The sequence below is a fragment of the Mercurialis annua genome, linkage group LG8, assembly GCF_937616625.2.
Source record: "Mercurialis annua linkage group LG8, ddMerAnnu1.2, whole genome shotgun sequence".
Lineage (NCBI taxonomy): Eukaryota > Viridiplantae > Streptophyta > Magnoliopsida > Malpighiales > Euphorbiaceae > Mercurialis > Mercurialis annua.
Window position 1 is genome coordinate 26,277,499 of NC_065577.1, and position 17,757 is coordinate 26,295,255.

A 17,757-nucleotide genomic window follows, 5' to 3' on the forward strand; every position below is an offset into this window, starting at 1 on the left:
AACCGTCGGTGAAAGAGGGCCGTTGCCGACGTTGATCCGACGATATACCGACGGATATTCCGTCGGGAATATATACCGACGGACAATCCGTCGGTAAATTCCGTCGCCCTTTATTTTCTTTACCGACGAATAATCCGTCGGTAGGGTGTTGTCGGAAAATGGTATTAAATTACCGACGGAATAATCCGTCGGTAAAGGAAGAAATCCGTCGGTAATACGGTTCATTTCCGACAAAAAAATTGTCGTTTTCCTGCCCATTATGGGTTGTTTTTTGTCTATTATACCTGTGCAGAATTACAAAAATAAGATACACATACAAACAGACTAAATAAGAATCAAAAGTATCTATATATATAAATACGGAACAAGCGTTAACAAATTTGTCGATGTTTATAAGCATAATACTGTATAGGAATACAAAAAACTAAAGTCTAGTAATATCCTCGTCATCTGGACCTGAGGGGGGCTGCGGGGGGCGCATGGCTTCTGGTAGAGTGCTCATCATCTTTGCCAGCTCCGAGCGGACCCTCTCAGCAATCCGCTCGTCGACGGAAGACTCCACATCCCTCTGAATCTCTTCCCGCATCCCTTGCACCCGAGCGGATACCTCTCTCTGGATCCGCTCCTCGATATCCTCGGTCGAGTGAGTCTGCTGGGACGACGAGCATGAGCCGCGGCGTACACCGGTGCCCTTGAATGACGCGATGTACAAAGCTGCAGCTGAACCAACTCCGTAAACCCGCTGCTTCTTCACCGCCTCGAGAGACAAGAACAGTTCGTTCTCGTCGATGGACTGCGGGGTCGACGAATTGCCCTCAGCCGGGGAGGACTGGGTCGCAGCTGCACGCTCTGCAAGGAAACGCTCCTGAAAAAATAAACAAGTAGTCAAGTTAGTACGATTTCGATAATCGAAAACAGAAATAGTTAAACTTTAAATTCCTAACTAAAATTCGGCAACATCTCCTCTATAATACGAGCATCACCCATTTTCAGGGACTTCCTGCAAACAAACATGGACTACATACAATTCACAGTTCACAGTTCACAATTTATTTTTCACATGTTTTAATTAACTACAATCAAGTAATAACGATTCAATTTCAAGTTACATCAGACTTACATGCTTATCCTGCGACCTCTTGTCGACAAACTTGTTCCGATCGTCCTTTGTCGAGTGCATACGAACATGCAACTCAGCATATGTCGCAGGACGACCGAGCTCCTGACTCTGAGACAAAAATCATAAATTTAATTCGATATAAATAATGAACATTTAAACACTATAATCATTTAAGTCTGAAGAATACAAATTTAGAAAAATTACCAAAACGGTCATATGCTTCACAGCTGAGCGCGATCCTGCCGTGTGGCGCACCGGTCCAGTCCCGGGCCCTGACGGCTCACTCATCCTGTTAGCCCGAGCGATGGCGGACTTCCTCTTCGCCGCAGCCGTATCCCAAATCGCATTCCATGCCGCCCAAATATCATCTCTGACACTGTTATCCCTAACACTCTTCATCGCGTGAATTGTGTCCTTGTAACGATTAGCAGCATGTCTCATAAAGACATCTCTAATCGCCTGCTCGGGGTAGATGGAGTCCTACCAAAACTTCTTCTGCACGTATTTAACAAATGAATAGATAATTAATTAGTAAATTTAAATAATATGAAACTTAAAATTGAATAAAATGTTAATGTAAATATTACCTTGAACTCCTCCCAGTAGAACGTCTTCTGCTCCGCCTTCAATCCCTTCCAGGAAGAACCTTCTATGAACCAGCAGGAACGAAAGATGTCCAGCAAGCCTCTGGAGACCTTCCCGCTGTCATGTAGCCGCTCCCTATCATTTCAAAACATAAAATTAGTTAAATAGTGTTTTATAACTAAACTTTAAAAAATGGATAACAGTGATAATACCTTAGAGCGTCAGGTGCGACCTTTAACCTCCCCGAGGCATCAATCTCGTACTCGACCTGCTGCTGGGCCTCCCTCTGCGGCCCAGGCGCCGCCTGAAGCTGCGCATCGTCCCCGCCAGGTGGAGCGTCTGTGGGGGCAGTGTCTCTCGGATCTCTCTGATGACGGTCCTCAACACGTCTGCGGCTACCCTGACCCCTCATATCTACAAAGAAGTAGATATGCACATACAATTTCATACATAAATAACAAATATTAATAAATAATTAATCAATTCGTCGATAAACATACATATAAAAACATAAATATCAGTCATTAATGCATGTAACAATACTAGTCATACAGATTCTATTACATGAATTAGCCTACACTACAACTCTTCGTAGTCCTCCGCTTCGTCTGATGAGGATGGTAGAAAATCATCGGCTGTCTCTGCTGTTGGCGCCGTTTCCAACGCCTCCTCATCTGCTTCCTCGTCCGGGTCAACCAAATTAGTCGGATTATCAGTTGTTTCCACATTAAGAGCATGTTCTACGACGTCTACATTAAAATTGTAATCTAATTGTTATTGTTTACTAATCTAATTGTTATTATTTTCTAATCTAATTGTTATTATTTTCTAACAAAAATCGGACAGCATTTCCCCTAAAAATGAGCATCGCCCATTTTTCAGGGAAAGCCTGCAAGCAAATAAAACATATACGAAAATATCCAACATACCAATTCAAGTTAATGTTTTTAATTTAAGATACTTCTCAATTAATCACAATTATTTTTAATTACTAACGCAAAAATAACACAAATGAAATCTAATTAACCAAACGTCTAATAATTACTATTTAATTATAAAATTACCAAATATTATAAATTTAACCTACAATTAAAAATTAATTAAGTAAGTAAACACATTTGACCTACAACTCACTAATAATTACGTATTAAATTAACCTTACTTAACACATTTGACCTAAATTAAATATGTTTATCAATTAGGCTTAATTAACCGGTTAATTACTAATTAATTAAAAATGAAACGATTATTTATCAAATAAACCTAATTAGGCTAATATATAATCTATTTTAAATAAACTAATTAAATAAATCTAATTAGTCCATTATCAAACCTAATTTAATTTTACAAAACACCTAATTTAATTTAATCTAACCTAATCTAAATAAACTAACTATTTAATTTAACCTAATCTAAATAAGTTTAATTTAATCTAAATATTTAATTTAATCTAAATATTTAATTTAATCTAACCTAATCTAAATAAACACCTAATTTAATCTAACCTAATCTAATTATACTAACTATTTAATTTAATCTACTACACTTATAATAACTTAATTTAATTAAAATCAAATTTTATAAAAACTAACCTAGATGGACGTCGGCAAAACTGCGGGCAGCGGAAAGCGGCGGAGGCAGCAGCGGGCGGCAGGCGGCAGCGGGCGGCAGGCGGCAGCGGGCGGCAGGCGGCAGCGGGCGGCAGGCGGCAGCGGGCGGCAGCAACTATTTTCAAAAAAATTAAAAATTAATTACATATAAATACAATAAAAACAAAATAATAAATAAAAACGTTAACTGAAATGGCAAACTGACCGGCGGCGTTGGTGGCCGGAGGAAATGGCAGGCGGCAGCGCAAGGCGGCAGTGGTTTGATTGCCACAGAAAGTTCTTGCCGGGTGGACACCAGTATCGTCGAAATGTTACTGATTTTCGAAAAGGGAAACGAGAGGACAATGGGGTGAAAAATGGAGATCGATTGTAGGCGCAAGTTGACGGTTTAGGGTTTATGAGGGCTTATGAAATGGGGGCTATGGAAAATAATGCTCTGAAATCAAAAGGCAATGGTTGGAATAAAAAAAGTATCTTCTGGGAGTTGCCTTATTGGCGAACGAATTTGATTCGTCACAATGTAGATGTCATGCACATTGAAAAAAACGTGTTCGACAACGTTTTTAATACCGTGCTTAATGTTCCCAGGAAAACAAAAGATCATGCAAAATCTCGAGAAGAGTTAAATGACATATGTGATCGGCCTGAGATAGAAAAAGATCCAGCCACTGGATAATTTCCAAAGGCGATGTATGCTTTGGACAGGGACGCAAAAAAGGTATTAGTTGAGTGGATAAAAACAATACAGTTTCCACACGGATATGCATCCAACTTGTCCAGATGTGTCGATACAAATTCTATAAAAATGCATGGAATGAGAAGTGGCACAGTTGTACATCGATCGGATTGTTAATCTCCATGGTTTACCAGTGTCGATATTTTCAGACAGAGGTTCAGTTTTCACCGCTCGGTTTTGGAAGGCGTTGCAGGAATCTTTGGGTTCGAGGTTGGATTTCAGTACAGCTTTTCATCGTCAGACTGACGATCAGTCTGAGAGGACTATTCAGACTTTGGAGGACATGCTCAGGATGTGTGTTCTGGATTTTCAAGGTAGCTAGGATACTTATTTGCCTCTGATTGAGTTTTCTTACGACAATAGTTACCATGCTAGTATCGAGATGTTACCTTATGAGGCTTTTTACGGGCGCAAGTATCGATCTCCTATTTGTTGGGAGGAGGTTGGGGAGCGTAAGCTCTCGGGAGCAGAGATTATTCAGATCACCTCAGAGAATGTACCGTTGATAAAACGGAGGTTAGCGACAACTTTTACTCGGCGTAAGAGCTATGTTGATCCGAAGAGAAAAGACATTGAGTTTCGGGTTTGAGATTTCGTGTTTCTTCGGGTTTCGCCTATGAAGAGCGTTGTGTGTTTTGGTGTTAAGGGGAAGTTAGCACGGAGATATGTTGGTCCATATGAGATCATTGAGCGTATTGGAGCAGTGGCGTACAAGTTAGCGTTGCCACCAGATAAGTCGTTGGTTCACCCAGTGTTTCACATTTCCATATTGCGGAAGTGTATTTCTGATCCTTCTCACGTGATAGTACCGTAGAGTGTTGAGATTGATCCTGAGTTATCTTACGAGGAGCAGCCTGTTGAGATTGTTGATACGCAGGTTCGTAAGTTACGGATCAAGGAGATTTTGATGGTATAGGTTCTTTGGCGGAACCATTCTGTTGAGGAGTGAACTTGGGAGACCGAGTCGGATATGCGGAGTCCCTATCCTTTTCTTTTGCCTTGAGCTATGAAAATTGATTGTTATGTGATTCTATGAGTTTTACTTGTGTTTGGTGTTATTTTTGTACTATGTGTTTATCGTGTTAAATTCAAGGACGAATTTTTTTATTAGTTATGGTGAATGTAATAACCTATTAAAATTTAAATTATTTTATCGTTTGAGTCCCGGTAATTTTTCAAGTCGTTTAAAGGTTTGAGTTATCTTTGATTAGGGTTAGGGTTATTGTTTGGGTTTGGTTTGACCTAAGGCCTTTTTCTTTCTGTTGGGCCTTTGATTGGCCCAACCGAAGTGTTTCATCACAGGTCTCGAACGAGACCTGTGTTTGGATTCAGGTCTCCTTAGAGACCTGAGCATTTTGTGGTGGTCTCGTTCGAGACGAGTGCAATTTTGCTGGTCTCGAACGAGACCAGCCTTTACGTGCATAGGCACGAATCCTCCCTCCCGCTCTAACCAAATTCTACCCTAATTCTTATACATATATACCGTCTTCTAAACCCTAAAACTCTTCTCCACATATTCTTCAAACTCCAGCCATCTTTCTCCTCCAATTTGCTTTGAATTTCATATGTTATTCATCAATAAAAGATTTGTGTTCATCGGGTAAGTTTCTATCCTCAACTATTCTCTTTAGATGAAAACGGCGTTTCCGTAAATTGATTCGTTCTCTCTCGTTATAGCGTTATTTCAAGTTTCGTTTTGTCTCGCTCGTAGTAGACTCGATCCTCAACAATTCCAAAGTTTCAGATTCGGATTTGGTACGTTATCCTCTCCGTATTAGCTGTCGCTGTCTCATAGTTTGGTGTAAAATTCTATTTTGATATTAAAATCGACAGTTTGCTTTTTCAATCCGTTCGCAGCCGTTTGAAGATCGAATTCAAATCTACTTTGTTCCCGTGGAAGTAGACTCACCCCTCTACAACTTTGCTTTTAAAAATTTGCCAAACAGTACGTAGATTATTCCGTTTCAATCCGCGCCGTTTCACCGTTTTGTTTTGATATAAACTGTGAATGTTCACATGTGTTTCTGGCGAATCTTATAATCCTTCTTGGCATGAATTGTTGTTATAATTAGGTCCAAATATCACGTCTGAACCAAGCCGATTCATCTCTGGTATCGCCGAGCTTGTTTCTCTCAAACGGTACGTCGGATCTCTTTCGTTCTTTGGTTGTACTGGAGTTGTTGCGGTTTGTTTGTGATTAGATGCTACCAATTAGTTATGATCTAGTTGTTCATGTTGAATTTGGGATTGTGGTTACTGTAAGTATTGTTCATGGTGTTTTAATAGTTACTAGGTTGAAATTGAAGCTTCTGTGTGTGAGAAATGGTGTATGGAGGGTTTGGAGTTTAAATTGGAGAAGATGGTATAATTGCCAATAGGTTATGTAAATTGTGTGTTTGGCATAATTAGATCTTTATTGTTTTATAAACTATTTAGTCCTTAAAGTTAAATGTTAACCTATGTAAGTGTTGCTTTAACTTAGGGATTTTAATTTTAATTTAGAAATTTTCTCGACAATATAATTTTTAAATCTAAAATAATATTTGAATCAATTTAAAATTTAATTTATTAATATCATTATTATTTTAAATAGGATTTGATATTTATTATCAATTTATAAATTAATAAATTTATGAATTATTGAGTGACACTTTATTTTTGGCTTAGTATGCCAATGTGATTAAATTCATATTTTAGTTTTAAATTGTTTATTAAATTAATTGAGGTGTTTGCCGATAATCTTATTTACTTGAATTTCAAGCTATTGAGTTTATTTGGATATTTAATTAATATTTTTATTAAATATTAATTATAAACTGTGGTTTATAATTCTAGATTTTAGTTGGGTCGGGTTAGACTTGAGTCGCCGACATGTGGATTTAGCTTGGTAGTTTTAAGAAAATCGGCTAACCCATTATTTGAGAAATGGATTTTATTTATTAATTAAATATTATTTAATTAATATTTTCAGATTGGATTTTAATATAAACTCAATAGACTTGATTTATTTTCGGCATTATAATTTATTGGGAATTGTGTTTCTCTGTGTGATTTTATCTGGCTTATTAATTGTGCTAATCCTACGTGGTGTCTAGTATTCTTAGACTTAGGGGTTGGAGTTATTTTAACTTATGATTTATTTTTAGACTCTTCGACTACTCGCGCTCCGGAGTCGAACCAGGGTTAGCTGTTTGCTGAAGTCTCACGTGGATAAGCAAGCAATGAGTTTGTAGTGATATTTATCGCTTTAGTAAGTACCGCAATTTATTTTAATATCATAAATTCTTTTGAATTGTTTTAAGCGATTATGGATCTGGATTGAAACGTGGTACTCGATAGGCTTGTATCGAGGCTGTGTGCACCGGTAAGTACTCTGGGATCGGCAGACTAATGTCTTGCTTACGCTGGTATATGATGAGGATATGTTCCTTTCCACTCTGGATTTATCAGTATGTTATGTCATACTTACACTGGATCATTTCAATATTATTTTCCATAATAATACTATGTTGGTATAAAATGTTTTGATTTAAGGATTTTAAACTTAATAAATATAAATATTTTTCCGAACTCATCTCAGTATATCTGACCTGTTTTTTTCCCAAATTTTCCAGGTTTATGATCTGAAAGCTGGTCCACTCCGATTCTTTTGATTCCTCGGAGATTTTATGTTATTTAAACTAGTTACTGTATTCGAACTCTTAGACCGCAGTAGAACTAGTTTATATATCACTTTGGTTATTGCGCATTGGGATTGTCGGTTTGCCCGATTGATTATTATTGGCATGTTTTACTCTAGATTATTTTATTATTATAATAAAGCATGATGTTTAATGTTTCAAAAATTTAAGTTATTTATATTAGAACCGTAATATAAATTGCTAGACTTAGGTTGGAGTCTTGGTTGCTCCCGAGCAGTGTTTCTGCAGGTTAATGTGTTTGATTGATTTCCGCGAGGCTTGCTACGGGTTTTGGTACGACCATACCCATACCCTAGCGTCAGTCACGATTCATGAAATTGGACCGTGACAGTAAGGTTTGTAAACTTTTTTCTAAAATCCCTAAAAAGGTGAAACGTTTGGATTTGTTTCGTAACGTTTGTAAACGTTTGGCTTAAATCGCTAAAAAGGTGAAACGTTTGGATTTGTTTCGAAATGTTTGTAAACGTTTGGCTTAATTCGCGTAAAAGGTGAACGTTTGGATTTGTTTCGTAATGTTTGTATACATTTGGCTTAAATTCCTAAAAAGGTGGAACTCTTGGATTTGTTTCGTAACTTTTGTAAACATATGAATTAAATCACTAAATAGGTGCAACGTTTGGATTTGTTTCGTAAATGTTGTAAACGTTTGGCTTATATCACTCAAAAGGTGAAACATTTCGATTTGTTTCGTAACGTTTGTAAACGTTTGGCTTAAATCGGTAAAAAGAGCAAACGTTTGGTTTTGTTTCATAAAGTTTTTAAACGTTTGGCTTTAATCGCCAAAAAGGTGAAACGTTTGGATTTGTTCCGTAACGTTTGTAAACGTTTGGCTTAAATCGTTAAAAAGGGGAAACGTATGGATATGTTTCGTAACATTTGTAAACATTTGGCCTAAATTGTCAAAAAGGGTTTCGTAACGTTTTAAACGTTTGGATTTGTTTCGTAATGTTAAAATGGGGAAACGTTTGAATTCGTTTTGTAACGTTTTGCTTAAATCACTAAAAAGGTGAAACGTTTGGATTTGTTTCGTAACGTTTGGTAATTGCTAAAAGGTGAAAACTTTGGATTTGTTTCGTAATGTGTGTAAACTTTTGGCTAAAATGCTAAAACGGTTAAACGTTTGGATTTTTTCGTACCGTTTGTAAACATTTGGCTTAAATCGCTAAAAAGGTGAAACGCATGGATTTGTTTCGTAACATTTGTAAAAGTTTGGTTTAAATTGCTAAAAAGGCGAAACATTTGGTTTTGTTTCGTAACAATTTTAAAAGTTTGGCTTAAATCGCTAAAATGGGGAAACGTTTGGTTTTGTTTCATAACCTTGGTAAACATTTGGCTTAAATTGGTAAAAAAGTGAAACGTTTGGATTTGTTTCGTAACGTTTGCAAATGTTTGGCTTTAATTGTTAAAAAGGTGAAACAGTTGGTTTTGTTTCGTAACGTTTGCAAACATTTGGCTTAAATTGCTAAAAGGGTGAAATTCGTGGATTTTTTCGTAACGTTTGTAAATGTTTTGCTTTGTTTCGTAACGTTTGTAAACGTTTGGCTTAAATTGCTAAATATATGAAACGTTTGGATTTGTAACGTTTTAAACGTTTAAGTTTTGTTTTCTAACGTTTGAAAAACATTGTCTTAAATCGCTAAAAAGGTGGAACGTTTGGTTTTGTTTCGTAACGTTTGTAAACATTTGGCTTAAATCGCTAAAAATGTGAAATGTTTGGATTTGTTTTGTAATATTTTAAACGTTTGGCTTAAATTGCTAAAAATGTGAAACGTTTGAATTTGTTTTGTACCGTTTGTAAACGTTTGGCTTAAATCACTAAAAAGGTTATACGTTTGAATTTGTTCGGCAACGTTTGTAAACGTTTGTCTTAAATCGCTAAAAAGGTGAAACGTTTGGTTTTGTTTCATAACCTTTGTAAACGTTTGGCTTAAATCGCATAAAAAGGTGAAACGTTTGGATTTGTTTCGTAACATTTGTAAACGTTCGGCATAAATTGCTAAAAAGGGAAAACGTTTGGATTTGTTTCGTAACGTTTGTAAACATTTGGCTTGAATCACTAAAAAGCTGAAACTCTTGGATTTGTTTCGTAACGTTTGTAAACGTTTTCCTTAATTGCTAAAAAGATGAAACGTTTGGATTTGTTTCGTTACGTTTGTAAACGTTTGGCTTAAATCGCTTAAAAGGGGAAACGTTTGGATTTGTTTCGTAACGTTACTAAACATTTGGCTAACATCGGTAAAAAGGTGAAACGTTTGGTTTTGTTTCGTAATGTTTGTAAATGTTTAGCTTAAATCGCTAAAAACCGGAAACGTTTGGATTTGTTTCGTAACATTTGTAAACGTTTGGCTTAAATCCCTAAAATGGGGAAACATTTGGATTTGTTGCGTACCGTTTGTAATAGTTTGACTTAAATCGCTAAAGAGGTTAAATGTTTGGATTTTTTCCGTAACGTTTGTAAACGTTTTGCTTAAATTGCTAAAAAGGTGAAACATTTGGTTTTGTTTCATAACCTTTGTAAACATTTGCTTAAAAGGTGAAATGTTTGGATTTGTTTCGTAACGTTTATAAACGTTTGGCTTAAATCGCTAAAATGGGGAAACGTTTGGATTGGTTTCGTAGCGTTTGTAGACTTTTGGCTTAAATCGCTAAAATGGGGAAACGTTTGGTTTTGTTTCATAACCATGGTAAACGTTTGGCTTAAATTACTTAAAATGTGAAACGTTTGGATTTGTTTCGTAACGTTTGTAAACGCTTGGCTTAAATTGCTAAAAAGGTGAAACGTTTGGCTTTGTTTCGTAAAGTTTGTAAACGTTTAGTTTAAATTTCTAAAAAGGTGAAACGCTTGGATTGTTTCGTAACATTTGTAAACGTTTGGCTTTGTTTCGTAACGTTTGTAAACGTTTGGCTTAAATCGCTAAATATGTGAAACATTTGGATTTGTTTTGTAACATTTTCTACGTTTGGTTTTGTTTTGTAACGTTTGTAAAACTTTGGCTCAAATCGCTAAAAAGGTTAAACATTTTGATTTGTTTCGTACCGTTTGGCTTAAATCGTTAAAAAGGTTAAACGTTTGGATTTGTTTTGTAACGTTTGTAAACGTTTGGCTTAAATCGCTAAAAACGGGAAACGTTTGGTTTTGTTTCATAACCATTGTAAACGTTTGACCTAAATCGCTTAAATGGTGAAACGTTTGGATTTGTTTCGTAACGTTTATAAACGTTTGGCTTAAATCGCTAAAATGGGGAAACGTATGGTTTTGTTTCATAACCTTGGTAAACGTTTTGCTTAAATTGCTAAAAAAATGAAACGTTTGGATTTGTTTCGTAATGTTTGTAAATGTTTGGCTTAAATTGCTGAAAAGGTGAAACGTTTGGTTTTGTTTCGTAACGTTTGTAAACGTTTGGCTTAAATTGCTGATAGGAGTAGAAATACTCCTATTTCCTAGGTACTTTCAGGTCTTTTTATGGCATATTTAACGTCAAAATCATGTTAGTTTTGGTTCTTATTGTTATGTCCAAACATCTCAGGTACATACATGTAAATGGATGGTTTTTGAGCTTATTGGAGCGATTTTTGACTTACGAGAGAGCCAGGAAGCGTTTGGAGCAAGAATCAGAGATTTTTGGCATAAATCATGTGGTGCACGTCGTGCACCTTTAGTGCACGTTGAGAGCACTTCAGAGAAGGATTCCAGAACTTTTGCAAGAAGGATGCACGTCGTTGATTACGACGTGCCTTAAAAAAATTGGAACAGGACAACGTGCGGTTTGACAGTGCACGTCGTGCGGGTTTGTGATGTAGGAGGGCACGGCGTGCCCTAGCTCTTGCACGACGTGCCTTCTTCGAATTCTGCCCAATGAAAAGACGTTTTGGCCCCTGATTTGACAAGTAAAGACGCGGGTACTTTGGAAATTTCATAGAGCTCGAAGATTACAAAGGGAACTAGTATAAATACCATTCTAAAACATTGTATTAGGGTTCGCGACTTTATATTTTGAGATTAGACAATAGATTATTACAGTTTTAGTTTTCGTTCTTCATTATCATCGCTGGAGTTTCATATTCATTATTAGTTTACTTCGAATAAATTACGATTGATATCAATTTCATATTCAGTATTTTAATTCATTCCAGAATGAATTCTTTACTTATTGTTTTTAGTTATTCCATTATTATGTCTAGCTAAACCCTTCATTTGGGATTATTAATCAAAATTATGACTTTTTAACTGAATTGGATTTATGAGTTTTTATTCTTGATGGGTTTTAATTATTGTGCTTAAGACTTAGCCTAAATTGATCACTTAGTCTATGCCATATGTTTTAGTTTTAGCTCGAGAGAGTAAAATTGGAATAGAACAATATAATTAAGAACGCAAGAGTTGATTGTGTGAGATTGAATTAACGAGTGCGTGTTCTTTATATTTGCTTAACAATCATTTAATTGATTTATACATAGGCTAATCATTGTTCGAGACTGAATAATTAACCTAGTATTAGTTAGTTTAATGCTTTTGCCTGTAATTGTTCGAGAGAGAATTTTAGGTGCTTTAGATTAGTTCGAACCTCATCAGAACAATACAATCCATAACCCGAATCAAGTAACTAGCATAACAAAGATTAATAATCTCTTCTTTTCTCATTATTGTTAAAACATCATTTGAATTACAGCTTTAGTTTATTTAACTAACAATTATTAAATTCTGTCTTTTATATTACACAATAAATCAAATTTTCTTTTTGGCTATCCAACTCGAGTCTTTTAACTGGTTGTATTTAGAAGCTTTCTCTGTGGGTACGATATCCGGACTTCACAGTCTGTATTACAAGTTGGCATACGTACACTTGCGTATTTTTACCAACAAGTTTTCGGCGCTGTTGCCAGGGAAGGCATTTCTTTTACAACTAAGTTAGGATTGCTTGGCTTGTTATAGTCTTTATTTTTTTTCTTGTTTTACGCGTGTGGTTTGTTGATTGTGTTTTTTCAGGTATTCTTATCATAGTGTATGCATAATACGCGACGGAAAGGACTACCGCTAGAATCTTTTCAGCAAGATCTCACTACCTTTGAGCGCAGTGTCAGAAAATCAACACACTCAACTCAAAGGAATATCAATATGGCTAACGAAGATAAAGTTCCTCCAGGACTCAACAATGTGGTGGATAACAGAGTGATCCCTAAGGGTCAAATCAGCAGAATAATGATGGGCAGAGAGCACCAACTTTGATGGAGTTCTTTCAGCCAAATGTGGGCAACACTACTCACGGCTACTTTGCTCATCCTGTGTGAACACCTCACTATGAAAACAGACGAGTTTCATCCAGCTCTTAGAGGCTCGTTGTGAGTTCTATAGTCTGCCTACTAATGACCCGAATGCACATCTTGCAAACTTGTTGGAGGTGTGTAGTACATTCAAGATCAGTAACATGACTGATGATGAGGTATGGTTGCGCCTGTTCCAATTTTCTCTAAGGGATAAGGCGAAACAATGGATCCATGCTCTACCTAGAGCAAGCGTGAACACTTGGTCAGACTTGGCAAAAGCTTTCATGAGCAAGTATTTCTCCATGGCAAAGACTGCGAAGTTGACAAGGGATATTATGCTTTATCAGCAACACGATGGGGAATCAATACATGAAGCGTGGGAGCGATACAAGGAGATGAAGAGAAAAGTTCCTCATCATCACATCACCAGGAAAAATCTGATCCAAAACTTCTACAATGGGTCAACTGAGTTGGGCAGAAGTGCAATAGATGTAGCTGCAGGAGGGTCGCTAATGAGGAAGACAACTGATGAAGCATTAGCTTTATTAGATGAGATGGCCATGAATGGGTGTACTTGGACAAATGAAAGGGCAAAAGTACCTGCGCAGAAAGGAATAATGGCATTCACTGCTGATCCGGCTATGGAGAGTCTGAAAGCAAAAAATGCTGCATTGCAAGCTCAGGTTGATATTCATATGAGGCAAACTGTAGGGATGAATATGGGCAATGTTGCTGCAATTCAAAGTAGCTGTGAAGTATATGGAGATCCTACCCATGTGTCAAGTGACTGCTATGTGACGGGACATGCTTTCAATGAGCAGGTCAATTTTGTGGGAGGACAGAGACAGGGCAATGATCCATACGCTGCTACTTACAAACCAGGATGGAGGAATCACCCGAATTTCTCATGGAAGGATAATGGGGGTAATGCCAACAATCAGGCAGGTCCAAGTTTTCAAGGAGGACAGAGGCCACAACAGAATCAGGACAACTGCCAGAATCATGGGAACTTCCAGAACTAGGGGAATCTCCAACATCAAAATGTTAGGCCACAGCATCCACCTGGCTTTCAGCAGAGAGAGCAGGGCGAGTCTCTCCATAGCAAGTTTGACAAGATGATGGAGATGATGATGAAGAAGGATGCTGAGACGGAGCATACATTTAAAAATCATGCTGCCACCATCCACAATCTTGAGGTACAGAATCAACAAATGGTTAAAGCACTGGAGAGCAGAAATCAAGGGGGTTTACCATCCACTACTGAGGAAAACCCCAGAGATCACCTCAAGGCTATTGAGTTGAGAAGTGGGAAAAGCACTGGATAATCCATATGCAGGACGTGCTACAGTTGAGGCGGAAAAGTAACAATGTGAGGGTGGCGAGCCTGAAAAGGTAGTTGATAAACCACCTCCACCACTTCCTTTTGTGCCAAAGGTGCCATTCCAACACAGAGTGAAGAAGCCGCAAGACACTTGCAAGTTTCACAAACTTCTTGAAACTTTCAAGAAGCTGCAGATAAACATCAGTCTGGCATATGCATTGAGAGAGATGCCGCACTATGCGAAGTTTCTCAAGGAGATCATCACCAACAAGCGGAGTTGGGATGCAGAGGGACCAGTACCAATGACAGAAAAGTGCAGCTCAATCATATTGAGTAACCTACCGACCAAGCTTAAGGATCTAGGGAGTTTCACTATCCCTTGCACTATCGGTAACATGCAATCTGTTAATTGCCTTTGCGATTTAGGTGCCAGTATTAATTTGATGCCCTTATCCCTTTTTCGTAGTATGTTTGGTGATCAACAGGTATAGGCTACACCAATGATGCTGCAGCTAGCGGATCACTCTCTGAAGAAGCCACATGGGATTGTGGAAGATGTCTTAGTTAAAGTCAACAAATTCATATTCCCCGTGGAATTTGTTGTCCTTGACAATGCTGCAGACAAGGAGTTCCCGATGATATTAGGGCGACCATTCATGTACTCTGGGAGAGCACTTATTGATGTTCACGATGGCAAGCTGACTTTGAGGATTGGGGATGAAAGCGTCGAGTTTGACATGAGAAAGATCACACGCCATCTCAATTCAGGAGGAGAATGTATGCGGGTAGACATGGTGGATGAGTTTAGTGGAAGAGAAACTAGCAGAAAACAAAGCCATCATGCCTTCTATGCCGAGTAAAGAGGAAGAAGTTGAAGAGGAGGAGTACATAGAGGAACCAGTCCTTGAACCGTTGTTAAAAAGCAAGCACATTACTCCTTCCTCTTCAGAGAAGCCACCAAAAGTGGAACTCAAGATCTTGCCTGCACATTTGCGATATGCCTTCTTGGGAGCTGATAGCACTTTACCAATTATCATCAGCAACAAGCTCACCAAGAACAAGAGCAGAGGGTCATTGATGTAGTCAAGGGATGTATCTTGTCTATTGGGTGGCAGATTTCAGACATCAGAGGGATCAGCCCTTCAGTAGTGATGCATCAGATTCATTTAGAGGATGAGTCTAAGGCACTTGCACAGAGACAGAGACGGCTGAACCCAAATATGAAGGAAGTGGTTCACAAGAAGATTGTGAAGCTACTTGATGTGGGCATCATCTATCCCATTTCAGATAGTTCATGGGTGAGCCCAATTCAGTGTGTTCCTAAGAAAGGCGGGATGACAGTCGTAGAGAACGACAAGGGGGAGCAGATTTCTACTCGCACAGTTACTGGGTGGCGAGTGTGCATTGACTACAGGAAGTTGAACGCCGAAACTAGGAAGGATCACTTCCCACTTCCTTTTATAGATCAGATGCTAGAGCGGGTGGCAGGACATGCTTTTTACTGTTTTCTGGATGGTTACTCTGGGTATAATCAGATCATTATCTTCCCAGAGGACCAAGAGAAGACCACCTTTACTTGTCCATATGGCACTATTGCCTATCACCGTATGCCGTTCGGTCTTTGCAATACGCCTGCTACGTTTCAGAGGTGCATGACTTCGATCTTCAATGATATGATTGAAGACATCATGGAAGTGTTCATGGATGACTTTTCAGTCTTCGGGGACTCCTTCGAGTGTTGTCTTCGAAATTTAGACCGAGTCCTGCAGAGATTCGAAGAGACGAATGTAGTGCTGAACTGGGAAAAATGCCACTTCATGGTGGAAGAGGGCATTGTTTTGGGGCACAAGATATCCAGAGAGGGTATCGAGGTTGACAGGGCAAAGACAGAGGTAATCGAGAAGCTTCCACTTCCAATCACATTGAAGGGAGTCTGTGCCTCTCTCGAGCACGCAGGATTTTATCGCAGGTTCATGAAGGACTTTTCTTCCATAGCGCGTCCTTTGACTACTTTACTTGTCAAGGACGCGCCTTTTTTGTTTACTGATGCTTGTTTAGCTTCTTTTCTCAGGTTAAAGGAAGCATTGGTCACTTCCCTAGTCAAATGTAGTCCGGATTGGGATCTGCCCTTTGAGATCATGTACGATGCAAGCGATCCGGCTTTGGGAAGCATTCTGGGGCAGATGAAGGATAAGAAGCTTCATGTCATCTACTATGCTAGTCGCACACTAGCAGGAGCTCAGCTGAACTACACTACCACAGAGAAGGAAATGCTAGCTGTAGTGTTCTAACTGGACAAATTTAGGTAGTATCTACTTGGCTCAAAGGTTATCATCTACAATGATCATGCTGCACTGTGATACCTTTTTTCCAAGCAAGATGCTAAGCCTAGATTGATTCAGTGGGTGTGTCTCCTGCAAGAATTTGACATGGAGATCAGAGATAAGAAAGGGACAGAGAATGTGGCAGCAGATCACTTGTCATGTTTGGAGGTACCCGAGCCAGTGATAGAAGGCGAAGTCATCAATGAAAGGTTTCTGATGAGGCACTCATGCTCATTAAAGAGACGATGAATCTATGGTATGCAGACTTCTCTAACTATCTCTCAGCTGATATTATGTCTCCTGATATGAACAATCACCAGCGCAAGAAGTTCCTCTCTGATGTTAAGCTCTATCTGTGGGATGAGCCATATCTATTCCGAGTTTGTGCAGATGAGATGATTCGGAGATGTGTTATAGAGGAAGAAATGTTGGCCATTATGACTCAGTGCCATTCTTCGGATTATGGGGGTCACTATGCTTCGGGTAGGACAGCAGCACAGGTGCTAGAGAGTGTCTTTTATTGGCCTACATTGCATAGGGATGTGAGAGATTTTGTGCAGCACTATGACAGATGCCAGCAAACTGGCAATATCTCAAGGTGCAATGAGATGCCTCTCTCTTCTATTCAGGAAGTAGAGATTCCTGATGTCTGGGGTATCGACTTCATGAGACCATTCCCTGTGTCATGTGGGAACTTATACATCCTGGTGTGTGTTGACTATGTGTCGAAATGGTTGGAAGCAGCTGCTATGCCCACTAATGATGGAAACGTGGTCCTGAAGTTCCTGAAGAAGTTGATCAACAGATTTGGTGTGCCACGGGCATCATCAGTGATGGAGGGTCACATTTTTGCAATCAGCAGTTTTCCGCCCTGATGAAGAAATATCATGTGTATCACAGAGTGGCAACTCCATATCACCCTCAGACAAGTGGACAGGTTGAAGTGTCCAATAGAGAGTTGAAGCGCATTCTTGAAAAGACAGTGAATAGCTCGCGCAAAGACTGGTCTCAGAAATTGGATGATGCATTATGGGCATATCAGACAGCATTTAAAACGCCAACTGGTATGTCACCTTACAGACTGGTCTATGGGAA

The 17,757-nt window shown here is 38.5% G+C and overlaps 2 protein-coding genes and 1 non-coding gene across 3 annotated transcripts; 1 reads left to right on the forward strand and 2 right to left on the reverse strand.

Annotated features, from left to right (window-relative positions):
• Positions 1 to 374: 374 nt before the first annotated feature.
• Positions 375 to 1,475, reverse strand: LOC126661328 (uncharacterized). Its single transcript, XM_050355151.2, has 3 exons — positions 1,325 to 1,475; positions 1,121 to 1,228; positions 375 to 865 (listed from the first exon to the last, which is right to left on the reverse strand). The coding sequence occupies exons 1-3, from the start codon at positions 1,406 to 1,408 to the stop codon at positions 425 to 427; spliced, it is 633 nt and encodes a 210-aa protein (XP_050211108.1). The 5' UTR covers positions 1,409 to 1,475; the 3' UTR covers positions 375 to 424.
• An 11,859-nt stretch (positions 1,476 to 13,334) lies between these two features.
• LOC126662404 (small nucleolar RNA R71) lies at positions 13,335 to 13,441 on the reverse strand. The gene has a single exon (XR_007635780.1). It is a non-coding gene; the product is annotated as a small nucleolar RNA R71 (small nucleolar RNA).
• Positions 13,442 to 14,132: 691 nt separating this feature from the next.
• LOC126661797 (uncharacterized) lies at positions 14,133 to 15,421 on the forward strand. Its single transcript, XM_050355664.1, has 4 exons — positions 14,133 to 14,322; positions 14,414 to 14,742; positions 14,851 to 15,115; positions 15,147 to 15,421. The coding sequence occupies exons 1-4, from the start codon at positions 14,133 to 14,135 to the stop codon at positions 15,419 to 15,421; spliced, it is 1,059 nt and encodes a 352-aa protein (XP_050211621.1).
• The last annotated feature ends 2,336 nt before the right edge of the window (positions 15,422 to 17,757 follow it).